This window comes from Filicampus tigris, chromosome 13 (assembly GCF_054856515.1).
Source record: "Filicampus tigris isolate MCC_2025a chromosome 13, RoL_Ftig_1.0, whole genome shotgun sequence".
NCBI classification, from domain to species: Eukaryota; Metazoa; Chordata; class Actinopteri; order Syngnathiformes; family Syngnathidae; genus Filicampus; species Filicampus tigris.
This window is the reverse complement of record NC_141229.1, coordinates 4,578,360-4,605,252: the sequence shown is the minus strand read 5'-3', so window position 1 is coordinate 4,605,252 and position 26,893 is coordinate 4,578,360. Positions and strand designations below refer to the sequence as shown.

Sequence of the window (26,893 nt, the reverse complement as noted above, 5' to 3'; positions counted from 1 at the left end):
TATGATATTGAATATGGTGCATTATAGGAGTAAAGACTTTAAGATGGGAACTGTAGTGTAAATTCAGCTTTAGTCCCATAAGGTCACTACAAAATAAAAAAAAGTCTTATCGGTGGTATGAAGCGCCATAACAAACGTCCAGACAGCGGTGCAGGAGATTAAACTCCTTGGTAGGAACACTTTACGGCTTTTACGTTGCCGGGCAAGCGGAACAGCAAGTGACTACACAACTGGCCGACACGTAATACAATAAGGATGAAGAATGACAGCATGATATATACAATATATCAATATATATATATATATATATATATATATATATATATATATATATATATATATATATATATATATATATATATATATATTAGAGCTGTCAAATGATTACATTTTTTTAACTAATTAATCTCAGAATTTTCCATAATTAATCGCGATTAATCATATTTTTCTATTACAATTTTTTACAAAGCTTGGAAATGATATTTACTTGAGTAAAATGTTGGAATTAATGTAGGAAAAAAAATTATACTATGACTGTCCCAACAGCTTTCTTTGATATCTGAATATGATTAATTTCCCGCCAAATACAACTGTTGAACGATATACCAAATACGTACAAGTCATATGGTATTTGAATTTGGCTTTGCAAAGTGCGCAAATTATTTTGGATTTCTCCAATGAGCCATCGAGCAATTTTTTTAAGTAAAACAAGGTAAAGGTCCGTCTTTGTGACAGTGACTCTCCCTTGGGCTGCAAAGTGAGCAGAGGGAAGCTGGCACAGGAGGTAAATAAAACTGAGTTAACTGAGTTAATTTTTTTTTAATGCGTTATCAAATTTGAATTAATCTCCATAGTTAATGCTTTCATTGTGACTGCCCCCATATATATATATATATATATATATATATATATATATATATATATATATATATATATATATATATATATATATATATTCACATATATATATATATATATATACACACGCACGCATACGCACGCACACACAAAGAGCGAGTGTCTTCAGTGTTATATTTTGGTTTACTCGGAGCATTAATCGCATCCAAATTAAATGGCAACATCCAAATAAAGAGCCTCTCAGAATAGGAACAGTTAGCCCAGTGAGGCACAGGAAGAAGGCTGTTTAGCTAAGGCCTAAAAATCTGGGCTTGGGGTTCATCCGTGGTGACGCATGTTGGGATCGGTCCGGGTCCTGGCCCAGCGCAGGACCACAAGGCTTTCAACGGTGGAACATCTGGTTGCGTTTAGGGACCCTGCTGTTCCTTCTACATAACATTCCAAGGCAGGGTCTGTTGTAATGTGTCACAGAGATCCAGAACATGGAAGTTCAACCATGAGATTGCAAAAACATAAGAGTGTAAGTAACAGGTGTTGATTTTTTTTTTTTTTTCGAGAATTCAGTACCAAACAGTACCATAATGCCATCGTATGTGGGCAAGGAGAGCCACAGTCACCAATGCACTGTTTGTTGTTTATTAAATGGGACAAACTATCGGACAAACAAATGCAAAATGAGAACATTCTCAAGGAGCTGCTGTAGGCCACAACGCATACAACCCAACTCCACAGCTCCTGACGTGACTCACCAGGCCACACCCCATAAAGGCAAACATCCAACACACAAATACTACAGTACATGAAGTGAATACACTTTCTGCAAACAAACTATTCCTTATCATTCTCTTTTATTACGTTTTATACAATACACCTCGAAGAAATTGCGTGGTCTGAATAAAACACGTGTCTGGGGTCTATTTTCTTTTTGGGGACGGCAATATTGAGTGGTTTTTGGACGGTTGAGAGGGGGACCCCAAAATACGTACATTTTCACCACGATACACAGACTTGCAAAAACACTTGCTCAATTGGTTTTGTTTTGTTTGAGACTATACTCGTTGTTCCTGTAAACACAGCACCAATTCCCAACCCCTAAGCATATTGTCCTTGTTCTATCAGCACTAGAGTGTGATTTCGCTCCATTTTATCACCGCGACCATGCCAGCAACTCCGACAACCGGCAGGAAGTAGATTAGCTTGGCCTGTTTTCGGCCATTGTGACCCGCGTACGGATTATCAGGAGCGATGTGTTTTCAGGAGAAAGGTTGTAAAAATATCTTGTGGGCAAACCAGAAAGGATTCGAACAGCCTCCTGTTTTGGTGCCAGTCCGGCTGGGTCAAAAATGTAATCGAGGGCAACTGTGGCTTCAAAAATGGCGACTGTGGCTTAGTTGGTCGAGTCGATTGTCCAGTGACCAAAAGGTTGCCAGTTTGGACGCTGGCTCTGGCTGTCTGCAGTCAAAGTGTCCTTGGGCAAAACACTGAACCCTAATTTGCTGCCAGTGGTCCTGGCAGCGCCTTGCGCCCACGTTTTAAAATGGTACGTCTTATACCATTATCTAAATGCGGAATGACACATCTCTGTGTCTCCAAATTCGTACAGCAGCATAACTGTTGCGAAAGGTCCCTGGTTTGTTTACCTTATTTAATGTCACACTCCGTTTTTTCTGCCTTATAAGTCCACAAGAACCCGTTGACTTCAGGTTGAATAAGGTAACGTGCCTATTTTGACAAAGCAAGGAGCAGAAAGTACAAATATCTGTTTTTAATTGTGGGGGACCAAACGTCATGTGTAGACACAAAGTATTTGTACTTCGTTACGTCCCGCAATCGCAAAGGCGCTGTGGTTCCCAGGTCTGACCTGAGGCTTCCTCCAGGCAAACCGAACCAGGCATGAATTTGTCGTTGATGCGCCATCCATAGTGTTGACAGAGTTGCTGTGGTCCATCGCTTCTGCCTGCAAATCCCTCCTTCCGCTCACTCAAAACGAAGCTTGAAAACGTAGCTCCAAAAGTAAATCAAGCACCGTACGTCTGTCCCGCCCGCCATCTGCGCTTTTCCAGATACAGATCCCCCAGGGACGTCCAAACCTCCCGTCCACTGAACGCGGTCTCCCAAGTCAGCGCTATGCGCTAAGGCTCTTTTCAAGTTTCTCCAGTGTTTCGGTAGCGGCTCGCAGTTTCAGCTTCAGCTGCTTTGTCCGCAGTCCGTTGCGGTTCTGGGCCTCCAGAAGACCTGCCGCATGGCTCTTGAGCAGAGCCTCATACTCCAGCTCCTCGCGCTCCAGCTCCTGCACCAGGGAGCTGTGCTTGATTGAAAGCTCCTCCAGCTCCTCCTCCAGGAGCCTCAGGCGACCGTCGCTGGCCTCGCGCTGGGCCTTGTCCTCGTTGTGCTTCTCCAACTGCCTGTGGAGCTCCTGCAGTTTCTTCTTGTCCTGCTGGAGATTCTCCTGCGGGCACGACGGCTGCTTTTGGATGGACGACAGCTGCCGCACCACGCCCTGGCACATCAGTGTGGTGAGCTGCTTCTCCAGGAGGGAAATCTCCTCCATGTGCGCTTGGTAGAACTCCCAACTTCGCTTCAGCGCATCGCGGAAGGCGCCGTCGTGCTCTTTCTTCAGCGTCTCCAGACGGATTTGCATTAGGGTGTCCAGGATGTTGATCTCGGCTTCTAGCTTATTCTCGGACGCCTCAAACATCGGGAGGATCTTAGCGTTATGCTTAGCCTCCAGCTCCACCTTCCTCCAGTCGTGCGGGACGATGATATCCACCAGCTTGGACGCCTGCTCGAACTTAAGTTGCTCGATGTGGTTTTGGCCGTAGAGCTCTTTCTCGCTCAGGTCCACCTGCAGGCTGCGGATCTCGTTCAGCGCCCCTTGCTCCATCTCGAAGCGCTTGTTGTCGAAGATGGTGGAGAATCCGGCCCCGTCCAGCTTCAGTTGCGAAACATTGGTGTGGCACTCCGACTCCAGGTGCCGGACCTTCTGCTGGTACTTGGCCACCTTCATCCGGTGGAGCATCTTGGCCTCGTCACGCACAATGGCGCCCTCGCGCAGCTTGTCCTTCACGTCTTGCAGCTTCTGCTTGGAGATCTCCCAGAAGGCTTTGACCTGGTCCCGCATTAGCTGGAAGCTCTTCTTCTCATCTTGGATGCGGACCAGCTCCGCTGTAATCTTAGCGACACGCTCCATCAACTGCTCCTCCGTCATTTCAGTCAATGGCATATTTTCATTGACTTCCGCCGCCTTGCCTTTGCCTTTGCCCTTCCCTTTGCCTTTGCCTTTGCCTTTGGCGGCCATCGTGGAGAACACCAACAAACGCACCGAAAAAAAACTCCTGGATTTATTTTGAGGACAACCAGTTGATTGCAGTCAGCCGATTTTCCGGCGTTGCAGACGACTTGTATCACTGACGACGTAATACTAACTACACGACTACTATCACCAAGTGTGAAATGTGATGTCATCTTTGCCAATGAGGTGTTCTTTGAAGAGAGGACTGGTTTAGATGACAACAACAAGCCTCATCAAACATCATAGATGACATCTTTACTAGAGATGTAACGATATCATTGGAGATTATTCTCAATCCCAACTAACTCTGGGCAGGTGGTGGGAAACAACCCTCGGTTTGTCGCCGGTCGGTCGCAGGCCACATAGAGACAAACAAGCATGCGCACTCGCATGGTTCGAATCTTAGCTTCGGCCTCCCTGTGTGTAGGGTGCAACTTTTCCCCGTTTTGGTATCTTCTGCCTGAAAGGCACATCTGAGTCGATTCCAGGTCTACCGCTACGCCTGATTTTGTGGCAGGCATTTTTTTTTTTGGCCCGTGGCTTTCACATAGACCCCAGCGAAATACTATCACAACTAGGTGTCCTTTAAGTTTCAACGTAATCAAATATGTTCCTGTTTACACAGCAGAAAACATTTGCAGCATTTTTTCTTTCCATTACTGTACCCACTTGTGAACTGAACTATCACCCTAAAACCAAAAGTATGTACCCAATCCTGACTTTTTGGCAAAGCCCAAAGAAAGTTAGTTTGGGAAAATGCAAACTATCACGAAAAGAGTGACAAAGATGGAACAATCTTATTCCGCATGTTTGTTTCAACTACTTTTTGTCAAGGAATCCATGTATAATGTAAACATTCTCATGTCTAGCCACAACAGCCAGACAAAACGTTACAATTTTGATGTAATTCAAATCAATGAAAAACGACTAAGTGATTACGTTGATGCGAGCGATGCCACGGTATAAGGACCTTGAATATCACCGGCCTGTGAACTTTGCACAAGCACTGCTGCTTGATTCTTAATTGTATGTCTTAAAAAAAATGTTCCACCAAGAAACAAGCTTTTGTTGTAACTTAAAACTTGTACTAGGGGACGTTTGGACAAGGATTAAGTGTCTCCGGGGCTCGTTGTCTGTTTCCACCAAACACAACAGATTAGCGCATTCCGGGGCGTCACTGATACATCTGAAAAGAATTATGGTTTTTCAGGCCCGTGTTTTTCGGATGTTGACGTAAGCGTTTTTTTTTTTGGTTTTTTTTCCTCAAGGATGGAAGCTTTTTCTTCTTTGAGTTCCCAGGATGAATTTTCACGTGGTCACCACTGCTGGATCAACCCTCTTCCTCCTCCGAGTAGGAACTGCAGTCCATATAATTCCAGGCTTGCCCGCAACGACGTCCTGGTGTATTTGAGCAAACCGCAAATACCGTTTTTTTTTTCATCCTAGAGAAAGTCCAAACACTAGCTGCAAGTTTTTAAAAAAATAATATAGTTATACTAATGCTTGATATCTTATTTGAGTCATTACTGGCTTGGTAGAATTTTTTTTTTAAATTGTCTCGGCAAGTCAAAGTGTTTCCTAAGTTAACAACCCCAATTGAAGGAGATGAATAAATTCATATTAATTCATGATTCAATCGTCTTTATTTTAGCATAAGCCTAAACTATAAGACCAAACATGTATGTATAATAAATATTGTTTTTATTGTAATACAGATTCATTTATTGCTTGTGTTCGCAGACCTCACACGGAATGTAGTTGCAGTCTGAACCATCTGTGTCACAGACGCCACTTGGGTAGCATCATCATTTTTGTTGGAGTGTACCACGTGTTTGAGGTTTACAACCAAAGACATGAACAGGAACATGCTTTTTAATCCGGGGGTCTTGTATCAGAAGAAAAATAAATCAATCCTTGACAAGTTCCTAGCGGATAACATTTGATTCCAAAGAGAGTGAGTCTTGTAGTCAGTCAGTTTCTCTTTGCACCGTGAAATTTGGCAGACTTGTCTACAATGAGCAGATCCGCAAAATTCTCAAAGTTTGCCATTCAGACTTGGTAGGCCCTTCTAAAATGTAACCAAAAAAAAATCCTCCTCCAAAGCCACTTTTGACTTAGCAACAGGAAATTTGGTAGGCGTGTTTATCATGAGTAGGAATAAGAAGTCAGAAGAAGGCATGCCCAAAAAGATACAGGAAGTCTCCCATTACGGTTTAAAGTGGCAATTTTGACTCTAGCACTCACCAAAAACAATCAGCTGCCAAAATCAGATTTCCTATCACTGCTCAATACATTTTTCCCAATTTTTTTTTAATCAGAGATGGAGGTGAACTTTTCTAGGTGAATTTTACGCTCTGATTCAGAAAGTGCCCTCGTTTTTACTCTAGCATATCAGGTTTTAATAATCATAATCATATCTAATATAGTCATATAGCATATTTAGTAATATTTATGAATTAAGTGTCCTGCAACGTCATAGCTAAGAATTACAATGCATGGGAAAAGTCGTATTGCGCAAGCTTTTTACCGGTGAAAACTTCAAAAGAAAAAAATGAAAATATCTCAAAACACCTGATGTGCTAGAAAAAATGTCGACATTTTTTAAATTAGCGTCCAAAACACGTTTAGGGACGCATAAAGCCAGCTCGGATTCAAATTTGCTGTTGACCAGTGTAATCAGCCCGCCAAACCAGATTCCCTTAGTAACATAAGATTCGGTAGGCTTGTCTATCACGAGTAAACCCATTAAAAAAAAAAAGTCTCAGGAAGCCAAGTTTGAAAAGACACAGGAAGTCTGAAATTTTGCCTCAGTTGCACTCTGGTTATATGTGCATGTGTTTGAGTGTTTGCATTCAGGAGGCAAAAGGTGATGAAATATGACCACAGGTGAGCTCGCACACACAAGTCGGGACCTGCCCTCCATTCAGCGGGATGAACCCAAGCTAACATTTGGGAATGTGTCGGCATGTCGAGCGTGAAATCTCTACAATGCCACTTGGCTCCATTCAAATTCCTCCTAGGGAAAAAATTCTTTTCTCACTGCGGCGGTTTACAACTCACGTTGATAATAATAGTGGGAGACTTCAAAGTGGAACTCCCCAGTCTGAACTCAGTCTAAGAGTCAAACTTGAAGTACAAGATATAATGATGTGTGAAGTCTATCTTTCTTTTCTTCACTTTTGTCAGAGAAATTCTGCCATTTGGTCATTTGAGTTAAAATAAAAGCAATCTGCTCAGGGGAAAAACAAAAATGATACACTCTCTTTTGGTCCTCGTCATCATCTAAGAATCAAGAAGTGGATTGATAATGAGCAAAAAAAAAAAAAATCCTGTTCTGTCTTCATTATGCAAATTGATTTTTGTTTTCTATTGTAGAAACTAATTTATGTTAACACTTCTACGGCGGTTAAAATGTGATTTTCAAATTCTTAAGCCTTGCCATGTAGTCGGCATGACTGAGACGTCTGCTGCAGAGACAGCGGTGGTACTTCCAGAGGCCCCAGGGGAGGTCGTCCCCTTCGCTTGTTGGGAAATTAAATTTCCACGGGAGGCATGTCGATGTCCAGACACTCCGACGACAACCACAAGCGATGACGTGCCTTTCAGCCCTAACCTTGATAGGCTGTCAGGATACTAACCTTCAACAGCTTTTCTTGTTTGCTAAAGTACTTTGTCAGCACTAATCCTGAATATAACGTAATATATTTGCTCAGCAATATTTACCCTGTAAAGTCATGCGAAAACGTTACCTAAGTAACACAATCTATTCCCCACTAACCGGAAGTAGCCTATTAGCTAACAAATGATTTCTTTACCAATTTTACATTCCTGTGGCGGGCACAGGTGGGCATTTTACTAAAGTTTGCCGGTCTGTCATTCGTCATCCGTCAGCAGCCTGAGTACCCGTTTTTTAGTAAAATGCCCAGCTCTGTAACTCACTCACTAACCCACGTGCAAAAATAACCGAAAAAGTAACTCACTAGCTAAACTTAGTATTCGCTAACTCAGTCACATTAACTTAACTGACACAATATCTCACTAAATAGTGCACCGACTCACTAACCAACACAACTTCATAACTCACTGACTCGGACAACTCACACAACTACAAAATGATTTACACAATGATTCACTATAACCAACTCACAAATTTATAATCTCGGTTGAGTTGAACTATTTGATGTTTTTTTGGTTTTGGTTTTGTGCGAATTTTGAGCTCAACAAAACAAACTCTCTCTCCCTTTCCCCGGTGTCCCGATCTTAAATGAATTCCGATGTCTAAATGCACACCGTTCCCAGCCAAGCAGAAAATGTTGAAACTTAGGGTGTGTATGCATGTGTGTTGGGGGCTTTTTGACTGACCCAGAACCAGATGTGAGTTTCGGGTCGGGTGCCGAGCGCCACAACAAACCTCGCCGTATCCGTGGAAACGGTCGCTCAGCTTGCTGACTTTGTGTTTCCCGGGAATCTTTAACACCGACACGCATTTCGAAAAAAGAAAAAAAAAAAAAAGGAAAACCACACACTACTCAATTGTGTGTTTTCCATTTGCTGTTCTACAGTTATCATCACACAATTAATCTTTTGCCACCAATTGGGGTCTTGGGTGGTGACAACACTAAAAAGCCAAATAAAAAACAAAGTGTGTACTTGTGGAGTTAATCTATGGTTAATATTAAGGAAATAATGGGTTAAAATAAGTCACATAAAATGAAAAAAAAGAAGCTTTCAATAAAATTTTTAAAATGGAAAGAATTTCCACATAAATAATGGTTTTCTTTAACCTTTATTGAGGAAATCAACCCAAACATATTTTTTTCAAGAATATGTTTCGAGCAGGCCCACTAGTTGAAACATTCTAATTAATATTGCGTTTGTAGAATATGAGTTGAGCAGCAAAATCGACCCGTGTTTAGCCATCTCAGGGGGCAGCAATTTTGCCATTTCTGTCGCCTGAAAATGACATCACAAATACTCAAGGCTCAGCACTGTGGCCCAAGCAAGGCTGCCACGGCAAACTGAACATTTGTTTTCCATCACTCTTACTTGTCCACACTTGTGATATTTCAGCATAGAAACGTGACTGCCTTCTGTTATTTCAAATTGAGTCATATTAAATGTGAAGTCGACCAGATTTCATGCAAATCAGACTTCATTTCATCACAAAATTATTGTCAAATACATACTAGATGTAAGTATATGAAACGGGCAGGAGGTAGCTAATATACTTTTTGAGAGTAACATGTAATTAAAACAAAACTATGTAGGGTGGAAAAAATATTCCATCCAAACGTGCAGGTGTACCTAATCAAGTGCCCGGTTGGTCCGAATCAGTACATGGTCCAAATTTGACTTCTATTATGTCCAAAACAATGAAAAACCTCATCCTGTTGCACTGAGTGCTCATAGAGTGACATCTACTGGTCAAAAATATACTACTAGTATGGTAGCTGTAAGTGTAAACAAACAGGTAAAAGTCATTTAAAAATATTCTAAATAAGTATATCCATCCATCTGATCCGCTTATGTATATAAATTGGTTTCATACTCTTAAATTGTTCGTTAATTCTTGGAGATGTAAATGTACATTTTTATGATCGTTTAATTTTGAGAAATACAAGTACTCAGTGTTATGATCAGTAATGGCACGGGAAATTCCAATTTCAATTCATTGGTCTGAAAAAGACTTACTACAAATCATGTTTTATTGTTCATCTATTCCATAAATTACAGTGACGGGCAGACATCTGATAGATGGCAGAAGAAGGTACAAATAATCTGTGTATACACTTGTTGCCAGTAAATTTCTTCGTAAATGGAGACAAAAATCATCATTTCAGTATTACATATTTTGGTGACATTTTTGTCTGGACCCAAAGTCCAATGAAATTTTTTTTCATTATAAAATATGTGCCTTGGCTAGGGTTGCAAAGGTGTGGAAAATCGGATACAATTTATTTATTTTTTTTTATTCCATGAGAATTTATCATTGGGGGGATTTTGGAAATATTCCAAACGGGAAACATTCCATGAGAATCACAGGAATTAACTGGGAATTGAGGGTAATTTAATGGAAAGATATGGTAAACGGTCTGTGATTTGTATAGAACTTTTCTACCTTTGGTACTCAAAGCGCTTCACTCTTTGATCTCATTTGCCTACTGATGACACGGCATCAGGAGCAACTGGGGGTTCAGTATCTTGCTCAAGGACACTGACATGGTCACAGTGGATGGGGATCGAACCCCCAATCTCCAGGTTGGGAGACCACCACTCGGCCTTTGAGCCATGCCGTCTAACATTCAAGCATAAAAATAAACATTTTGTTTCATCATGAGCAGGCATCCATGCAAAATGTAGCTCGCCTTTGCCAATTTGTATATTTAGTTGTTATAGTCAGGATTGTGCTCAAATATATTTTCCCAAACTATACTTACAGTAAAGACTCTGTAAAGTGTGGATGTTTGAAGATAATTGCTGAAAATGTCCAGCACAAGTCTGGCATTTTTCGCAGACGCAAAAAAAAAGGGTGGTTTGTGCCAAGGAGGGCATAAACAGTCAACCTGATGTGCCCTGATTTTGGGTTATTCATTTGACGCAACTTTTGGGGTTAAATGTGGGTTTTTCATTCAACCCAAGTGGCGGTTGGTCCCTTTTTCGACCCATAGAGGTCAAAAAGTGACTGGTGACTATTACGCTCGTCACTTTAAGCGGATTTACTTTCGCGGCTGAAACATGTAACGTGAAGAAAATATACTACATGAATTAGAATCTAATTTTTAGCAGATACACCCTCGGTATTTTGAGAGTGGAGACAACGGCCTTTCTCTCAATTTTGAAGCGTCATATTTAGGGATGTAACGATTCTCTCAAGCCCCGATTCGATTCTCAGTTCCCGATTTTCGATTTGATTTTTAAAAATTGCTACCATGCTTGTCTCCATCCAGAAACGCAATACGCGATGATGTTTGGCGCAAAAGCATAATTTGATCGACACATTCAAAATGTGCCATGCATCTGGAATGAAAAAAACATTTCAAAACATCATTTTCAAGATGAATTTACTCAACTCAATTTTCGATCGGGGCTAATCGATTTTAAGTCGATTTTGGATTAATCGTTGCATCCCTATACATATTATATACTATTCATTCAAATTTGGCATTTTTAACAACACTTCCTTTTATTCTTACGTTACAGGGACTCTTTCCCTATTAAAAAACGAACATTCAATGTTGCGAATTGCTCATTTATTCTCAATTAAATTCCTGGTACTGCCCATGAAAAGTTTCCAACTTAAAAAATTTAAAAAATTTTGCATCCCAAACCTTGGCTAACACTGCACTCACGGGCCATCAAACACTTTTACAGGGACATATGATGCCTATATACATAAAATGAAACTTATTTTAAAAAATACAAAGAAAAAAAGAAAAAAAGAAAAAAAAAAAAAAAAAAAAGGATGCATAGCTGAAAAAAGAACACCGCAAACTTCCAACAGCTCCACAAACCTCCCAACGCTCAAGCTCAAGTTTTGTTCCCGGGTGGAGCCGCCATGGCACCCGAAGAGGAGGAAGAGGAGGAAGAGGAGGTGAGGAGGAGGAGAGGCAAGTTGTAAACGTCGTTAGAAGTGTGAGGTTCCTCCCACTCGACAAGAGATGACGTGACGCTCCACTCCGCCCCTCTAGGTGTCCTCCTCCTCCTCCTCCTCTTCTTCTTCTTCATCATCATCCTCATCTTCTTCTTTGCGTCTGGGAACTGCCCGCTTCCTCACAGCCTGTCCTTTGGTCTCGGGCCGGCCCTCGGAGGACGCACTGTGGGACCGCCGCGTCCTCCACGCCTCGTCGTCTTCCTCCTCCTCCTCCTCCTCTTCGTCGTCATCGTCCTCCTCGCCGTCGGCCTCGTGCTCCTCCTCCTCCTCCTGCTGCTGCTGTTTGAGGAGCCAGGCCTGGTCCGCCGTTTGTTTCTCTGCGCGTCAGCGACAAGAGTGAGGCGTTGCATTGACGCTCTGCTTGAAAGGTCAACCGAGTTGCCACACGTCTCGCTACTTAGCAGCCGCCGTCGCCGGCAGCCAGTTGGGTGTCGTTTTGAAACAACTTAAAATGTCTGAATTGGGATCAAGTTTACATGGTATGGAAAAGTTGCACTGGATATAACAAGTCTACACACCCCTGCTTGAAAATGCCTAACAGAACATCTTCAAGAAAAAAAAGTCACCCCCAAATTTGCCTCCACTAAGCAGCAAAGTCCACCGTTTTTTTTATCCATCTCAGGGGGGCGGCCATTTTGTCCCTTTCTGTTGACAGTCGATCAGGGCTCTCAGCTAACAACCAATCACGACTCACCTCTTTCTGAAGCCGAGTCATGTTTGGTCGTTACCGGAGCCCTGAGTAACTGTGATGCCATTTTCAGCCGAAAGAAAGTTTTTGTCCCCTGAGATGGACAAAAAAACGGGTGTTTTGCTGCTTAACTCATACGTAATATTAACCAGACGAGTGGGGCTACAGAGAACATAATATTGTCAACAAAAAAAAAGGTTGGGGTTAACGTCCCCTTAAGCTTTATTTAGGGCTGATCAGAGGACCTTAAAATGTTGGCAGGTGTATGTTGACTCTCTTTTTCACCCGAGTTTGAATGCGATTGGTTAATTCTGAACACAGCCACATGTGCAAAATGTGCGGACGTGCAGAGCGAGTGTAGACTGTTTACCTCCGCTGTAGCAGTGTTAATAAATCCGCAACTTCAAAGGGGATGTATTAAGGATAATCGTTTTTACTTAGCTATTTGAATGTGAGAGTTACAAGATGCAAAATGTAATTTTACATCCAGCATTTATTTCTAGTGTTTTGATGACATGGCATTTGTTTAAATGTACAAAGTAATAAAGTACTGTAGCGATTTTTTTTTTTTTTCGAGCTTTGCAATCAGCGCAGCCTCAAATGGTTTACAAAAGGTAAATAATGATGTCGTTAATTCTTTATAAATCATTAGCGCTTACTAAACGGCACTTCAGCAACCGCCACACTTCAATAAAACCACATGCCACATGACTCGGGAAAATATTTGGTCTTCACAACGAATCCAATTAATAATTTATAAAGCTTTCATTAGGGTGTATTCTCTTCTACAATGTGTATGAAAACATAGAACTTACTCTGATAGTAGTCCGGCGAGAATCGCCGCGACGGGAAGACAAAGTCGGCGATGAATACCAGCAACTGATAAAAAAAACAAGAGTAACGATAGGAAATATTGTGTATGCTACTTTACAAACCAAACGGTTGTGAAAGGGTTCCGTTTTTGCTCACCAGTCCCAGAGCAAGGCCGGAAAAGAGCGTGACCAAGCCAAAGATGACGTACGAGCCCCACACGGGAATGCCCAGTTGCTCCGTCATGTAGTTATGGCAACGCTGGGAGAAAAATCAACAGGAACATGGTAGTTTATGGTTTTGTGGGTGAGCAACATGAAATTCGTTAGGCCTGCCTATCATGAGTAGACCCACAAAAAAAAAAAAAAATTCTCAAGCCAGTTTCACTGAGCAATGCTGGATTTGGTAGGCATGTCGATCAATAGTAGACCCACAAAAAGTCTGAAGAAGCCAACCCCCAAAAAATACAGTCTGCCATTTTGGTTTGAATCAGATGTTTCAGCTCAGTAATGTCCTCAAGATTTTTTTTTTTTTTTTTTTTTTTAATTTAGCCCTCAGTCAGTTTTACGAACCAACATTCCACCAATTTTGTCCATCATAAACAAACCTACAAAAACGCTTGGCAACATGAGCTTTAATAGGCATGTCTATCATGGGAAGACCCACAAAAATACATCAAAAGAAGTTATGGCCGAAATGACACCGGAATTCCACCAGTTTGGTTTAAAATGACTGGTTTGGACCCCCAATTTAAGCCCATTTTCAATGCTCCTTTGAGAACTCCTCCTCTAAATTTTTTTGTCCGACTGCTACCAAATTTGAACCACTTTTAGCTAATTGCAGAGGATTTGAGGTCTCAGCGCTGTCTGTGGACAGAGCAAGGCGATGAAGTTTGATGATTCACCAAAACGCAGGAACGGTTATAACTCAGCTCCAGCAGGTAAGAGCTTGACCAAAACTTGTTGAAAATTAAACCCTGAACAGCAATTTCATTAAAAAAAAAAATCTTAAGAATCACAACATAGAATGTCTGCCAATTTTTGTCCGAAGCGGCAATTTTACCATTAATCTTACCCATTTGCAAGGGTCCGTCAAAGACTTCCTGCTCTTTTTACTGCTTCCACTTTCTATTAAGACATCCCACAAAATCTAAGCTACTTTCCTCCTCTATTCTCAAAGCACTTATCTAGCGCTTAACACGTGTGGACAAGGCTTACCCGGATGAACATGGAGAGTTTGAAGAGAGCAGACATGGAGTTCATTCTGCAAAAAATGAGACAAACAAGGCCTCACGTCATTAAAAGGAGCTTTCAACAGTGACATTACCACGACGGACATGTGATGTTATTTCCAATAAGACCAAATTATCGTGAAACCCCCAAAGTCAAAACACTCAGACATGATTTACTAGACAGTCAGAAAACATTGGGGACTCACAGAAAAGATGAGGGTGCAAACCAGGAGGAGACCGGCTCCACCGCACTCCACTTCTTTTCGTCCACAAAGCTGAGGAACTCGTCCTTGGTGCGTGCGCCCTGGTACTTGCGAAAGATGCCGTCTTTGCAACTGGAACGCGCAACAAAAGCAACACACCCAAAATGCTAATGATAGACAGTAGTAGTAAGAAAGAAAATAGTGATTTGTAAACTTGAGATTTGTGGACTTAAGCAATCAATTTATCTAGACACTAATTATATACACGTATATAAATTAAACCTACCGATTGACCAAAGTCATTTTTTTTCACCTAAATTATCCGCTTTACAATTTGAAAACTGCAACTACATTGCTATGGCGATTTGAATTCAATTAATTCTTCGGCCCTAAATTTCAGAGATTCAAGATATATGCTGTAAAAACATAATACATCCATAATTCTTAATCCTTTTGGGTATTTTGACAACAGCATGTTCCAGACATATTACCGAGACACTAGGGAACCATTTTAAATTGTGGAAAAGCTGCATTAACAAGCCTCCTTGAAACATAAGGAGATAGGATGTTGCCAAACACTGCAAGAGAACTTACTGGTAAATGGTCGGAAGTGACGTAATGATGAATCTCCCACTAAGACCTTTCAAGTGAGAACGACAGTAGGTTAAGACTAAGTCAGAAAACCACAAAGTACTTCTGGGGTTCCCTACCTGGTTGCTCCGTCACGTCCACCTTGGCTATGTTGACCCCCATGTCCTCCCCCCAGTCAGCGAACTCTTTCCACACTGGTTGTAGCTGCTGGCAGGCCGGACACCAGGGCGCATAGCTGAAGGGGTGTGAAAAAATATTTGAAATTGCGGGTACCCGAACCTCAGGAAAGTGAGGCAGGTATACTAAGTTAAAAGTACTACCAAGTTTTAAAAAAAAGTCCCTAAGTATTGTGTAATAACGTAAACTACAATTCTCAAACAGCTGACCTTTCTTCTTCTGTACAGATATACAGCGAAACCAAAATACATTTAAAATGAACCCTGAAAGTGTAATGTGTTGTGGTAAGTAGAAGTGCATGTCGCTATTATGAAAAACGACGAGCCAGTTCATAATAGCCATGAAAAAAAACGGCACTGGTGTTCAACTCCATGTAAAGCATCATCGCTCACGGCACATTTCATAGTTGTAAATCTTTAAATAATTATTCAGCCATCAAAAACATGTTCTCAGTCTTTTTTTGGTGTGTTTGGTGTCCCAAAAGCATGTACCAGTAATATAAATCACTACTCTGCTCAAAATCTCCTCAACCCAAAACCCCTCTTTTTAGTCAGAAAACTGTGTTTTTGGCTAGAAAAATAAAGTTCTACTGCTGATTACTACAGAACTGAAAAAGATAGAAGCAAACTTTTTATTCTGGTTAGAAAAGAGAATTTACTCTTCTGCTAAGTTTGGTGTTTGCATTATCACAGAACACAATATTCTTTGGGTGCTCTAAAACGGCTGGCAAAATGGGGAAGCCTGCTTTGAAAAAGGCTGGCAGTTAATGATTTAATATTTAACAACTGCTTCGTCCACTTTTCATCGGTCGATGAGATGTTGAAAAATATTTGCATCGCTTCTAAGGCCGGGATTCGATACACGAAAGTCAAAACAATTAGGCTTACTACTAGCTTGAGCATGTGATTAGCCAGCTAGTTGGCGAAGCTAGCGTAGCCTAGCAAGACAACTACCAAACATTGTAAAAAAAACATTACATTTGGATTGATAGCGGTAGTTTAAATTAACAATTGTGAAAATTTGGAATTGCAACGAAAGAAAAGATGGCAAAACGCCCTCCCGGTGCCCCCTCCTCCATGTGGCTAGCTAACTGACTTGGCTAAGCTACTGACAATTCAATCATCCACTCTCCGGTCAGGATGTCCTCCCAGTTGCCGTCGGTCACTTCGCGGAGGCTGTCCCGCTTGGCCCCTGTAACCGGCAAGGACGCGAGACACGCTGTTAACAGGAGATAACATATCGGCGAGGGGTGTTTTGGAACCGAACTCGAAGGAAACATGGTGGCGCTCTCGCCCGCTAAGCTAACCAGAAATTGACTCCTGTAATAATGCGTTTGAGTGCAAATCCGCCCACTTCGTTTTCTCACATTCGGGTCAGACTTGGGTTCATTTCACTCGAACATGACACAATGAAAACCTTGAAATAGACAATATAGGACGTTTACAGGCTTTAATTCGCCATTATTGGCGGTCGTGCCGCGTTCGTCATATCGGAATAGTTTGCTTTCAATTCAAAAGCGCCTAGTCGAGATAATAGACACTTCGGCGGATAAAACACGACGGTTTTAGAGCCGCAGAGCAACGGTGCACTAAATAAGACGAATGCTTGTTTTAATTCACTTTAAATGTCAATTAGTCAGCGTTATCACACAATTCTTTTAATTTGGAGTACGTAAACCTCTTGTCACAATTTTTCCCTGAATCACTTGAATGCACCTTTGCTATACAGTAGACTCTACAGTACACTTTGGTACTTCATTAAAATTGCGATTGTAATCTGATTTGATATTTATTTTTGATGTACATACACTCTAATGTAAATAATAAGACCTGTATTTTCTAATTAATTGACCAGTAAATTTTCTTCGCCCTAACCTTTATAGCGTTTCACCAGGAGGTGGTAGTATTGACCTTTTGGCATGAAATACTGCGTTCCCAATTGATTTTGTCATTTTGCGAGAGCCAATTAGTTTTATCGCTGCAATAAAATTGTGTGTGGGTGGGTTATTTTGGGTGATTTATATGGCAACGATTTCTTCCACATTCTTAGTTTTAAGGAAATTGTGGTTTTCTTCAGATTTTGGCGTCATGCAAAATGTTGCACTTGAATCATACTTGCACTTTTTCAATTATATTGGATGGATCCCGATCAGTATGATAGAAGATGCTAAATAACATTCACTGAGACTAACATGAAGTTGCTGGGATGTTTTTGCATGAGGTGAAGCCTGGTTTCATGGGCGTTTTACCATCTTGCAGATGGTAAGTGCTGAGTGCAAAATTTGAAATTGCGCAAAGTAGTTATTTATTAGTGTGTGACCTCATCATAAACTTATCTCCAACGTTGTCTCGGCATTACCTGTGACGTTTAAATGTCCATTGCACCCTAATGTGCCGTTAGCCAAAGGCACGTACGTACTACGATCGTGGCGTACGGAAGCTGTCAATCAATCAATCACTCAATCAACCAATCAATCAATCAATCAATCAATCAAAGCTTTAGTGCACCTTTCATACTTTAGAATGTCATACTTTCGTCCTTTTGTACTTAGAAAGCAACGTTATGTGCGTCACAAAACAAACGACATGAACTCGCCATCGGATGACTGCTTGAGAGAAGGGGCGCACTTGCAAGTCGACCTTCAGAATCAGGATCGAATCGTCTGAATATCTGCGACCGCGTCATTAACTTGGAAAATGCCTTCTAATCATGAACGTACCGTAAGTTAACCAACTGTTGTGTACATCTTCGTCCATTCTCTGTACCGAGTTCAAAAGCCAAGTTTGACTCTGGAATATCTGGAATAAACTGAATTATCGATCAAAAGCTTTCTGACTATACTTGCAATTTTGAATAGTTAAAATGTTAATTTAAGAGATCCAAATTGTGACTAGTTGAAAGTGACGTCATTTTTGTATTCATGTGTGGCCAAATTTCGTTTGATAATAACGTCCATCTGCAATTGTCGAGACTGACACTTCGGTTCTGACTATATAGTAATAATCCCAGTTTGATAGATTCATTTTGACTAGCAAATGTGTGATTTATATTTGAAGCAAGTGCTAGCTAATGCAAAATTAATATATTGCTACAACGATGGAGAAACTAAACACCAGAAGTGAGTCTGCTCTCATCGTGGAAGGAACTTTAATGACACTGCAACAAAAGGAAAATGTTGCATAACAAACATGTAGTAAAATATTTAAAAGCACATCTTTAATGGTATGTTAAGGCAAACATTTTCTTTACAGTATCTTCTATGTGCCAACGCAGTATTTTGCTACAGTGTTTGTGGAATGATTTAAGCAGAAATTCATCTCATGGGTCGGCCATTTTGCCTTGTACTTCTACTTGATGTCGACTGAAAATGACATCAAAGTGACGAAGGACTCAGGTAACGTGTGCATTGGCTCACCTGTTTTCTGGGTTTGGTAATGTGACGTAAGCAAGCTGAGCTGTTGACAGCAAAATGGCTCCCCCCTGAGATCGATAAAAACGGTGGATTTTGCTGCTTAATTCATTTATTTCCACAAGATAAACAGAACATCGTGTTTAGACTAGTGTGGGTGCATCAAAAAAACATTCACAATCGCTTTGATTTTATTCATTATTCCACTTTTGTCTTAGGCGGCAGAGGAGTATTTGTCTCCTCAGTTGGGCGTGCAAACCCGCTATGTGACTATTCTGGTAGCTGTCCTGATGGCTATCCTGGTGGCCATCTTGATCCTGGTGCCAATGTTGATGTTCAACAGGAACAGCAACCTGAATCCGGGTGAAGACGACACAGACCTCTTTTTCGATTTTAAGGAATGGAGCGTCAAACAGGGAGAATTGGCCGACGACTCGGTAAGCATCACCATGTTACCAGCAGTGGTGGGAAGAAACCCAAGTACCAACCAACCCAGAAGAGCCAAGTTGCCACCATTCAGCTTTTACGGATTACCCATGACCGGAATGACTGACAATGTACACAAGACATTTAGCGCTAGCTGATGCTAAGATAATAAAATCAAACGCTGTTGGTTTCAGGTGCTGTCAAGTCTCTCTTATATGTTGAACTTCAATGAACTACTTGCGCTGGCGATCGTCAACAACATGTCCGCTTCAGGAAAGATCAATGCTGTGAGTGGTCGCCTCACAGGCACTGGCCAAAAGTTGCGTGACGCCATGATGATGCTAACTGTATCTTTATTTTCTTTCAATAAAAAAAAAAAAAGGCCCTCTTGAACTCAGGCAACCTGTCAGACTCAACTAGTGACATCATATGCTGGCACAGTGTTGATATGAAACGCCTTGGGGTGAGTTCTATTATTTTTTTGTGTGTGAATATTGAAGAGCATTATTGCTAATTGCATATTTACACCCATTCAAACATCAAATTTGTTTGGTAACAAAGAGTGCCTCGGTTTGCCAATGCACTTTCAGCCGTTTATTGCATTCCCTTGTTGCAGAATGGTTTTGTCGGGCATCTGGTTGGAAGTCTCTATGAGGGCAACAGCATCTCCGTTCGAGGGCGAGTCAATAAGAACCCAAAACGGTACTAGGCCACATACTCTACAAATAAGGCTGTTGCCACGACAACTACAAATGAGGCTGTTGCAACGACAGCATGTTTGTACTTTTGCGTTGCAGTTTTTATGTCGACCTGTTGTGCAATGACGGCACTGCGCTGCGCCTGAACCCTCGCTTCAATGACAAGGGTGACGTGAACGTGTTTGTGCGCAACTCCAAACTGTCTGGCACCATGGGCCAGGATGAGCGCCAGCTGGTCTCCTTCCCCTTTGCACCCGACTCCTACTTTGAGGTTATGTGAATTACTGTTACTGTGTTATTAAATGTGTTAACCCTTTGCAATTCCACCTGGCAGTTTTACCTGAACGAAAGGTGCACCACAGTAAATTTGATGCTGTACTTGAACCATTCGTAGTATCGGCATAGTTTTGGTCTCTTTTTGATGATAAAACTTTGAATTTTTCTCCTCAACTGTCAGAATCTTTTCAAGTGCTACTGGCACTGAATTATGAAAGTTTGAATACATCGGATTTTTACTTACTTTGGTGCACCTTTCGTTCAGGTAAAACTGCCAGGTGGAATTGCAAGGGGCTACCTAAATAAAATGAAAATGCTTTTAATAGTGTGCGTTGAACAGTCTGACACGTTAACGTGCTTCAGTAGGTTCTGCTGTTTTGGTTAGTACTTTAGCTCAAATGGGTTAAAGTGAAGTCAACCCCCAAATATTCTTTGCCATTTGCTATATGGGCCTTCACTAGTTTAAACATGGCATTCTGATTTATATTGTTTGTGGAATATGAGTTAAGCAGCAAAATCCACACATTCTTAGCCATCTCAGGGGGTGGCCATTTTGTCACTTCTGTCAACTGAAAATGACAGCACAGTTGCTCAGGTGACGACCAATCACGTCTTACCTGTTTTCTGAAGCTGAGCCATGATTGGAATCTGAATTGTTATTTAGAGTCTGTGGACTTTTTCACAGCTGTATTTGATTTGTGCAATGAATTTGTTGATGGATGTTTATTTTTAAAATGTTTTGAAAATATTTTATTAGAAATTTTTATACTTACCATGGTGGTTTTTTAATCATGCATGCAAAAAAGACTGTATAGACATTTAAAAAAAAACAAAAAAAAAAAAAACTAATGAAAATTCTCAAACTGTAATAGCCCTGCTAATAAGCAAACCTATGCCATTACAACAATATCAATATGGGCAACACGGAGAACTAGTGGTTAGTATGTCTGCCGCACAGGGTTCAAATCGGTGACTTTCCTGTATGAAGTTGGCATGTTCCTCACATATCCCAAAAGCATGCTAGCTTAATTAAAGACCAATAATGTCAATATATTCCCTGACAATGACTAGCGACCCGAAAATGTAGTTGTTGAAGATCCCTCAGCCGCCTGTTGCTGCCTTGTTGTCTAGATGATCATCCACTGTGGCGATGACTCTTTCACCGTGGACGTCAACACTGTCAAAGTACTGGACTACAAATACCGTATCGGCCTAAACATGACCACGCATGTGAAAGTGGAGGGCAACATCAAGCTGATGGACGTCAGGCTGATGTGACTTCATCACGGCAGCATCGGAAGAGCCGTGGCCGGATCATGCATATATATTCATACATTTATATTAAGGATTATTAGAACATGGGATTATTATTGTTTCTCGTAGCATGACTTTTTACACCAATGAACATGATCACGGTTGCAATCTGTGTGACTTTAATATGTAAAATAAGTTATTTACACTGCAGCAAGAGCAAGAATGAAGCTCCAGAATTTTGGTGAAGATTGACGTTAATTGAACTCATTTCAATAAACAGCATTACAAACGTATGTCTGTTGCCTGCTACACTTGGAAAGAAAAATGCCAGATGGAGAAAAATCTTGTCACATGTAAGCAAATTCGGTTTGATTAAACAAATGTCCAGGGGTAGAATGAGCAAAGCAGGCCTAGGCCCATCACTTGTACTTTTATGAGTGAAGCCACATGATTTTTTTCGCAGCTTCTGGTCCCCTTGGGGCAGTACCGGTAATTGTTTTTTGCAGTGGATGAAAAATATATGCCTGAGTAGGGCTGGGCAAAAAATATAAAAATGTATTGTGATCGGCACATACCACAGCCAATTTTTAACGTTGCAAATTGCAGCTAATCAAAATGCTCAAGCTTTTACATACGCTAAAAATACATTTCAGGGTTTTAACTGAGTGGGACGCAGCTGGCCGGCATACACATTTATAGCGAAGCTTTGAAAGCATGCCCTTAACACACTAGCAATTTAATGTTTCACCATGTCTCAAAACCAAGGTTGTTGAAATTATTTACAATAATGTGCTATGCTATATTATCTAAACATGGCATTCTGGTTAATATTACGTTTGTGGATCATGAATTAAACAGCAAAAAATACATTAAAAAAAATAAAACTGTCAACTGATATTAACTACCTATATCGTGATACATTTTTCAGCCATAACACCCGGTATTACTATATTGTTTCTCTACATGTGTTGCACCACCGTTTGGGTTCAAATATCAGTTGCTTAAAACGGAAGTCAACCCAAAACATTTCTTTTCAATAATATATTCCGTGCATATTCTGAATAATATTGTGTTTGTGGAATACAAATGAAGCAGCAAAATCCAACTGTTTTTAGCCATCTCAGGTGGCAGCCATTTTGTCACTTGGTATCAACCGAAAATTACATCACAGTTGCTCAGGTAACAGCCAATCACGGCTCAGCTTCAGAAGACAGGTGAGCCGTAGTTGGTTGTTGTCTTGAAAATAAATAGGTAATATAGATTAGAATCCTGCCTTTGTAATGTACTATCTATATATCTATATCTATATCTATATCCATCTATGCATCCATCCATCCATCCATCCATCTAGCAAGCTTGTAAGCTAGCTATCCATAGCTACAAATCTAGGCCTATATCCATCAATCTGTTAGAATTTAGCAGAGTGGTGGTCCTACAACGCAGCAGTATTATTGTGTTCGACTGTTTCCACCAGGATCAACAAACCACAAATGCTGCTATCGTGTTGGAAGAATACCTAAAAATTAGGTATTGTGTTGGTTCTATGACATGTTTCAGTTGTCAGCATGATAGATCATCAATGAATTAATGTAAATTATTTGGATGAAAATTGATTTTCTAGTTCAATAAAGGTTGGGACTGGTTTACGTTACAGACACGCATGCTGGCAATACACTAGCAACACACTGCAGAACTATTTCGTAGCACTTGTTAATTTAACATTCCCACTTAATTGCTCCCATGGGAGTTTGTGTGATCAAGACCAAGCAGACATTTGGGAGGGAAATCCATTTTTAAATCTTGCAGATAGCCTGTAAATGTTGTGTATTCCAATTTGTCTTCTGTGCTGGATTTGACCTTATCAAAACCATTTGGCTGCATGTGCTTTGTGACGTTGTCCATTTCACCTTAACGCACGGCCAGCGCCCCGCGTCACGACCTCGGAAGCTGTCAGTCAATCATTACATAACACCTTTCATACTTTAAAACGTCTTACTTTCGTACTTTTCGTACTTAAAAGCAACGTTCGGTTCGTCACGAAATTTAAAGGGCAACGTTAAATGCGTCAAAAAGCAAACGACAAACGACACAAACTCGCCACCGGTTTGAACGCTGGTGGGAAGGTGCATGGTGGAAACGAGCAAGTCGAGTTTCAGAATCACATCGACCCATCAGGATGCCTGTGCAAGACACCTTCAATATGCGCTGGGAAACGTTTGAGAGTAGTAAGAAACTGAAAAAAAAACGTTGCGTGAGTGTACATCTTTTGTCATTTAAGTACTATTAACATCCATCTATATCCCTTCTCTGTACCGCTTTCTACGCAACGTTTAAAAGTATCTGGAAACACTTCCCTGGCTAGTTGCAGTTACGTTTGATCACAACAAATTGATAACAAGGATACCTAGTTTTTAAATCAGGTCAAGAATAGCAACTATTTTTCAAATGTCAACAACTTTACAAGAAAATGCTTACAATTTCTCTACATGATTATTAATTACATGACAATGTGAAGTGTTGATACATTTTAGCATCAATGAAGTTGAATGCTTGATTTGCATTCATGTCAGTTTACAATAAAGAAAAAATGATGTAAATTTTGCTATTCATGAGTATAGTTTCTCTACTGTTCACTGGCCAATATGTACTAGGAAATTATGTATGAATTGCATATAGCTACAATTGTATTAGTTGAAAGCACATTTTAATATGTACTCCCTTGTGTACCACTAGATAGTGCCAAAGTACCACGCCGAGCATGACTGTCTTTCCATTTGATTTGAATTTAATTTAGCTGAAATATAAAGAATGACAATTGTTTCCATTGTATTAATGATCCCACTTTTTGCCTTTTTAGGCAAAAGCACAGACTTGGCAGTTGGTTTTCCTGGTTTGGATCTTGATCGTGGTGACACTGTTCAGCCTGCACAGCTTATTCTTTGACAGAAACAAGGCGGCTAAAAACCAGGGCAACCCCCAACATTTTGAAACATGGATTTTCAATGAGGAGTATGTGCCCAACAACGACACCAAGGTAAGCCACAGCGTTACCAGCAGTTGCCACCATTCAACTTTTTTTGATGACCACGACCGCAATATCTCCTCTACAGATTTAGCGCCAGCTGATGCTAAGCTAATCAAGTCAAACGCTGTTGCTTTCAGAATTTGACCTTCACTGAACAACTGGCACTGTATCTTGTCAACAAGATGGCCGTTTCCGGAAAGGTCGTGGCTGTGAGTGGTCGTCTCCCTGGCATGACTTAAAAGTGACGTGACGCTAACTGTTGATTTCTTTCTATATAGAAAAAGGTCACCCTGAGCGCGGCCAGAAACCGTTCGGATGAGAACAAGCATAAAATCAAATGCTGGCGCAGAGTTGTTATGACAGTTGATGGGGTGAGTTAACCATTTTTTTGTGTGAATGCGGAAGAGCATTACCATAATATTTCAACCCATTCAAACATCAAAGTACAGAGGTAACATGAAAAGAGCGCCACCGCTGCAATGGAATTTCAGCTCTTTATTGAACGGGACAGTCATAAAAGTTGAACCGCACTCTAGGAGCAACTCCTGACATCACTTGCTAGGCCAAATCCCTAAAAGGCCCATATCCAACAAACATAGTCCGTACAATAATTACATTTTACAAACCGTATTTACGCGCAGTTCTCTAAAATTCCTTTCTCCTGAAGAATGGACAAATGGGAGAGCTGGTTGGAGGTTTCCGTATGGGCCACAGCATCGCCCTCAGGGGCCAAGTTAACCTGAATCCAAAAAGGTCTAGTACTATTGCCACACCCCCTGCAAATAAGTCTGCTCCCATGACAACATGTTTGTGCTTTTGTGTTGCAGTTTTAGAGTCTCCCTGTTGATGGGCAACAGCAGGGATGAGGCACTGCAACTGAACCCTCGCATGAATTCCAGGAATAAGACCGTGTTTGTGCGCAACTCCTTTCTGTCTGGTTCCTGGGGCGTGGAGGAGAAGGAGCTGCAGGACAAGAAGTTCTCCTTTTCGCCCAACTTGTACTTTGAGGTTACATGAATCACTGTTACTCCACACACACACACACACACACACACATCCATTACAACAATGTTTGTTGATGGGCTAAAAACATGCTAGCTTCATTGAGCACCCAAAAACTCAATACGTGCCCTGAATGGCGACCAGAAAATGTTTACTGGTTGAAGGTCCCTCAGCCGCCATGTTGCTGTCTTTGTTGTCATTCAGATGAACATCCACTGTGGCGACGGCGCTTTCACAGTGTCAGTCAACAACATCCCACTACTGGAGTACAAATACCGTGTCGACCTGGGCAAGATCACCCACGTGAGAGTGTCTGGCGACATGAAGCTGATGGACGTCAAGATTGTGTGACTTCATCATGGCAACGTGTTGTGATCATGCTTATATATCATACGTGACTTCATGGCAACATTTGAAGCACCATTTCATGATCATGCTTATATATCATACTATCCATATAAAGGGCTATTAGAACCTACTAATGAAAATGGCAGTTATATACATTTAACACTGCAGCTAGAGAAATTGTATTGAATGAACAACTCGAACTATGAAGCTCCAGAAGATGAGGTTTGATGTTGATCCTTTGATGAGAACTTTTTCTTACAATCATCCATTGTACTCAACAGCATTACAAAAGTATGTATCACATGTTAATCCATTTTATTCCAATATTTTATTCCAATAAAGTGCTTTTAAAGTTGGCAAAATGCGTTGCTCAGTGCACAACCAATACGACTCAGCTTCAGAAAAATTGTCGACAAAATGGCTGCCTCCTGAGAAGCTAGCTCAAAAGCCCAGCTAGCATTTTCATTAGCTAGTTAGCTTTTTGCTATCCTAACTAGCTAGCCACCCTGTCACCTATTCCAAATTCATTGGGAGTAGAGACTGGGCCAGCCCATGAGATTTTGAATAACATGATTGCAAATGATTATCCCCATTAAACTGATCAAAATGATCATTTAGGCTAATCATGCAGACCTACTGTGTAGAAAGGATAAGAGGAAGTGCATTCTTTGTTGGTGCTGCGTTCATCAATTTCACGGTGAAACAGGAATTCCGTTGTGATGTGTGGATTTGGATCTGGCACCATTTTTGACACCGGAAACAGCTGGAACAACAAGTAACCTGCAGGCCGAGCAAACTGATTCTGGAGAACACACCGCGTGTGTGTGGGGGGGGGGGGGCAGCCACGGATCGCCAGAAAGAAACGTGAGCAGGCCTTACACGTGCCCGTCTTGCTCTCCATGTCTCGCGCAGTACAGCCTCCGCAGGGGACCTGCGCTGCAATTAATAGACATA

At 41.1% G+C, this 26,893-nt stretch overlaps 4 protein-coding genes across 7 annotated transcripts; 2 read left to right on the top strand and 2 right to left on the bottom strand.

The window, feature by feature from the left end:
* Positions 1 to 2,983: 2,983 nt before the first annotated feature.
* On the bottom strand, positions 2,984 to 4,156 carry LOC147137250 (dynein regulatory complex subunit 4-like). The gene has a single exon (XM_086048733.1). It carries the CDS (start codon positions 4,154 to 4,156, stop codon positions 2,984 to 2,986), a length of 1,173 nt encoding a protein of 390 aa, XP_085904859.1.
* A 5,681-nt stretch (positions 4,157 to 9,837) lies between these two features.
* Positions 9,838 to 17,814, bottom strand: tmx1 (thioredoxin-related transmembrane protein 1). Of its 3 annotated transcripts, none has more exons than XM_086049985.1 (8): positions 17,693 to 17,814; positions 15,444 to 15,559; positions 15,328 to 15,373; positions 14,737 to 14,865; positions 14,517 to 14,562; positions 13,459 to 13,560; positions 13,305 to 13,368; positions 9,838 to 12,118 (listed from the first exon to the last, which is right to left on the bottom strand). In XM_086049985.1, the coding sequence occupies exons 1-8, from the start codon at positions 17,716 to 17,718 to the stop codon at positions 11,835 to 11,837; spliced, it is 813 nt and encodes a 270-aa protein (XP_085906111.1). In that variant the 5' UTR covers positions 17,719 to 17,814; the 3' UTR covers positions 9,838 to 11,834. The 3 variants fall into 3 exon arrangements, with proteins under 3 accessions (XP_085906111.1, XP_085906112.1, XP_085906110.1); XM_086049986.1 differs by lacking the exon at positions 17,693 to 17,814 and adding an exon at positions 16,868 to 16,905; XM_086049984.1 differs by lacking the exon at positions 17,693 to 17,814 and adding an exon at positions 16,614 to 16,839.
* Positions 17,801 to 21,857, top strand: LOC147137248 (galectin-related protein B-like). Of its 2 annotated transcripts, none has more exons than XM_086049989.1 (7): positions 17,801 to 18,221; positions 19,254 to 19,347; positions 19,531 to 19,623; positions 19,719 to 19,799; positions 19,953 to 20,038; positions 20,134 to 20,305; positions 21,442 to 21,857. In XM_086049989.1, exons 1-7 carry the CDS (start codon positions 18,211 to 18,213, stop codon positions 21,586 to 21,588), a joined length of 684 nt encoding a protein of 227 aa, XP_085906115.1. In that variant the 5' UTR covers positions 17,801 to 18,210; the 3' UTR covers positions 21,589 to 21,857. The 2 variants fall into 2 exon arrangements, with proteins under 2 accessions (XP_085906115.1, XP_085906113.1); XM_086049987.1 differs by having other exon boundaries at positions 17,816 to 18,221; positions 19,129 to 19,347.
* A 1,791-nt stretch (positions 21,858 to 23,648) lies between these two features.
* Positions 23,649 to 26,301, top strand: LOC147137247 (uncharacterized). Its single transcript, XM_086049648.1, has 7 exons — positions 23,649 to 23,815; positions 24,422 to 24,598; positions 24,727 to 24,798; positions 24,868 to 24,960; positions 25,257 to 25,342; positions 25,417 to 25,597; positions 25,796 to 26,301. Exons 1-7 carry the CDS (start codon positions 23,741 to 23,743, stop codon positions 25,940 to 25,942), a joined length of 831 nt encoding a protein of 276 aa, XP_085905774.1. The 5' UTR covers positions 23,649 to 23,740; the 3' UTR covers positions 25,943 to 26,301.
* Positions 26,302 to 26,893: the final 592 nt, after the last annotated feature.

Excerpts from the sequence above, each read along its gene's own strand:
- tmx1 (XM_086049984.1), bottom strand. The coding sequence starts at position 16,780 with ATGTTTCCTTCGAGTTCGGTTCCAAAACACCCCTCGCCGATATGTTAT. Across the intron at positions 14,563-14,736 it reads TTTGCACCCTCATCTTTTCT|AATGAACTCCATGTCTGCTC; the intron begins GTGAGTCCCCAA and ends CATTTTTTGCAG. Across the intron at positions 13,561-14,516 it reads AACTCTCCATGTTCATCCGG|CGTTGCCATAACTACATGAC; the intron begins GTAAGCCTTGTC and ends TTTTTCTCCCAG.
- LOC147137247 (XM_086049648.1), top strand. The coding sequence starts at position 23,741 with ATGCCTGTGCAAGACACCTTCAATATGCGCTGGGAAACGTTTGAGAGT. Across the intron at positions 24,799-24,867 it reads TTTCCGGAAAGGTCGTGGCT|AAAAAGGTCACCCTGAGCGC; the intron begins GTGAGTGGTCGT and ends CTTTCTATATAG. Across the intron at positions 25,343-25,416 it reads GTTAACCTGAATCCAAAAAG|TTTTAGAGTCTCCCTGTTGA; the intron begins GTCTAGTACTAT and ends TTTGTGTTGCAG.
- LOC147137250 (XM_086048733.1), bottom strand. The coding sequence starts at position 4,156 with ATGGCCGCCAAAGGCAAAGGCAAAGGCAAAGGGAAGGGCAAAGGCAAA.
- LOC147137248 (XM_086049987.1), top strand. The coding sequence starts at position 18,198 with ATGCCTTCTAATCATGAACGTACC. Across the intron at positions 19,624-19,718 it reads CTTCAGGAAAGATCAATGCT|GCCCTCTTGAACTCAGGCAA; the intron begins GTGAGTGGTCGC and ends AAAAAAAAAAAG. Across the intron at positions 20,306-21,441 it reads CACCCGACTCCTACTTTGAG|ATGATCATCCACTGTGGCGA; the intron begins GTTATGTGAATT and ends CTTGTTGTCTAG.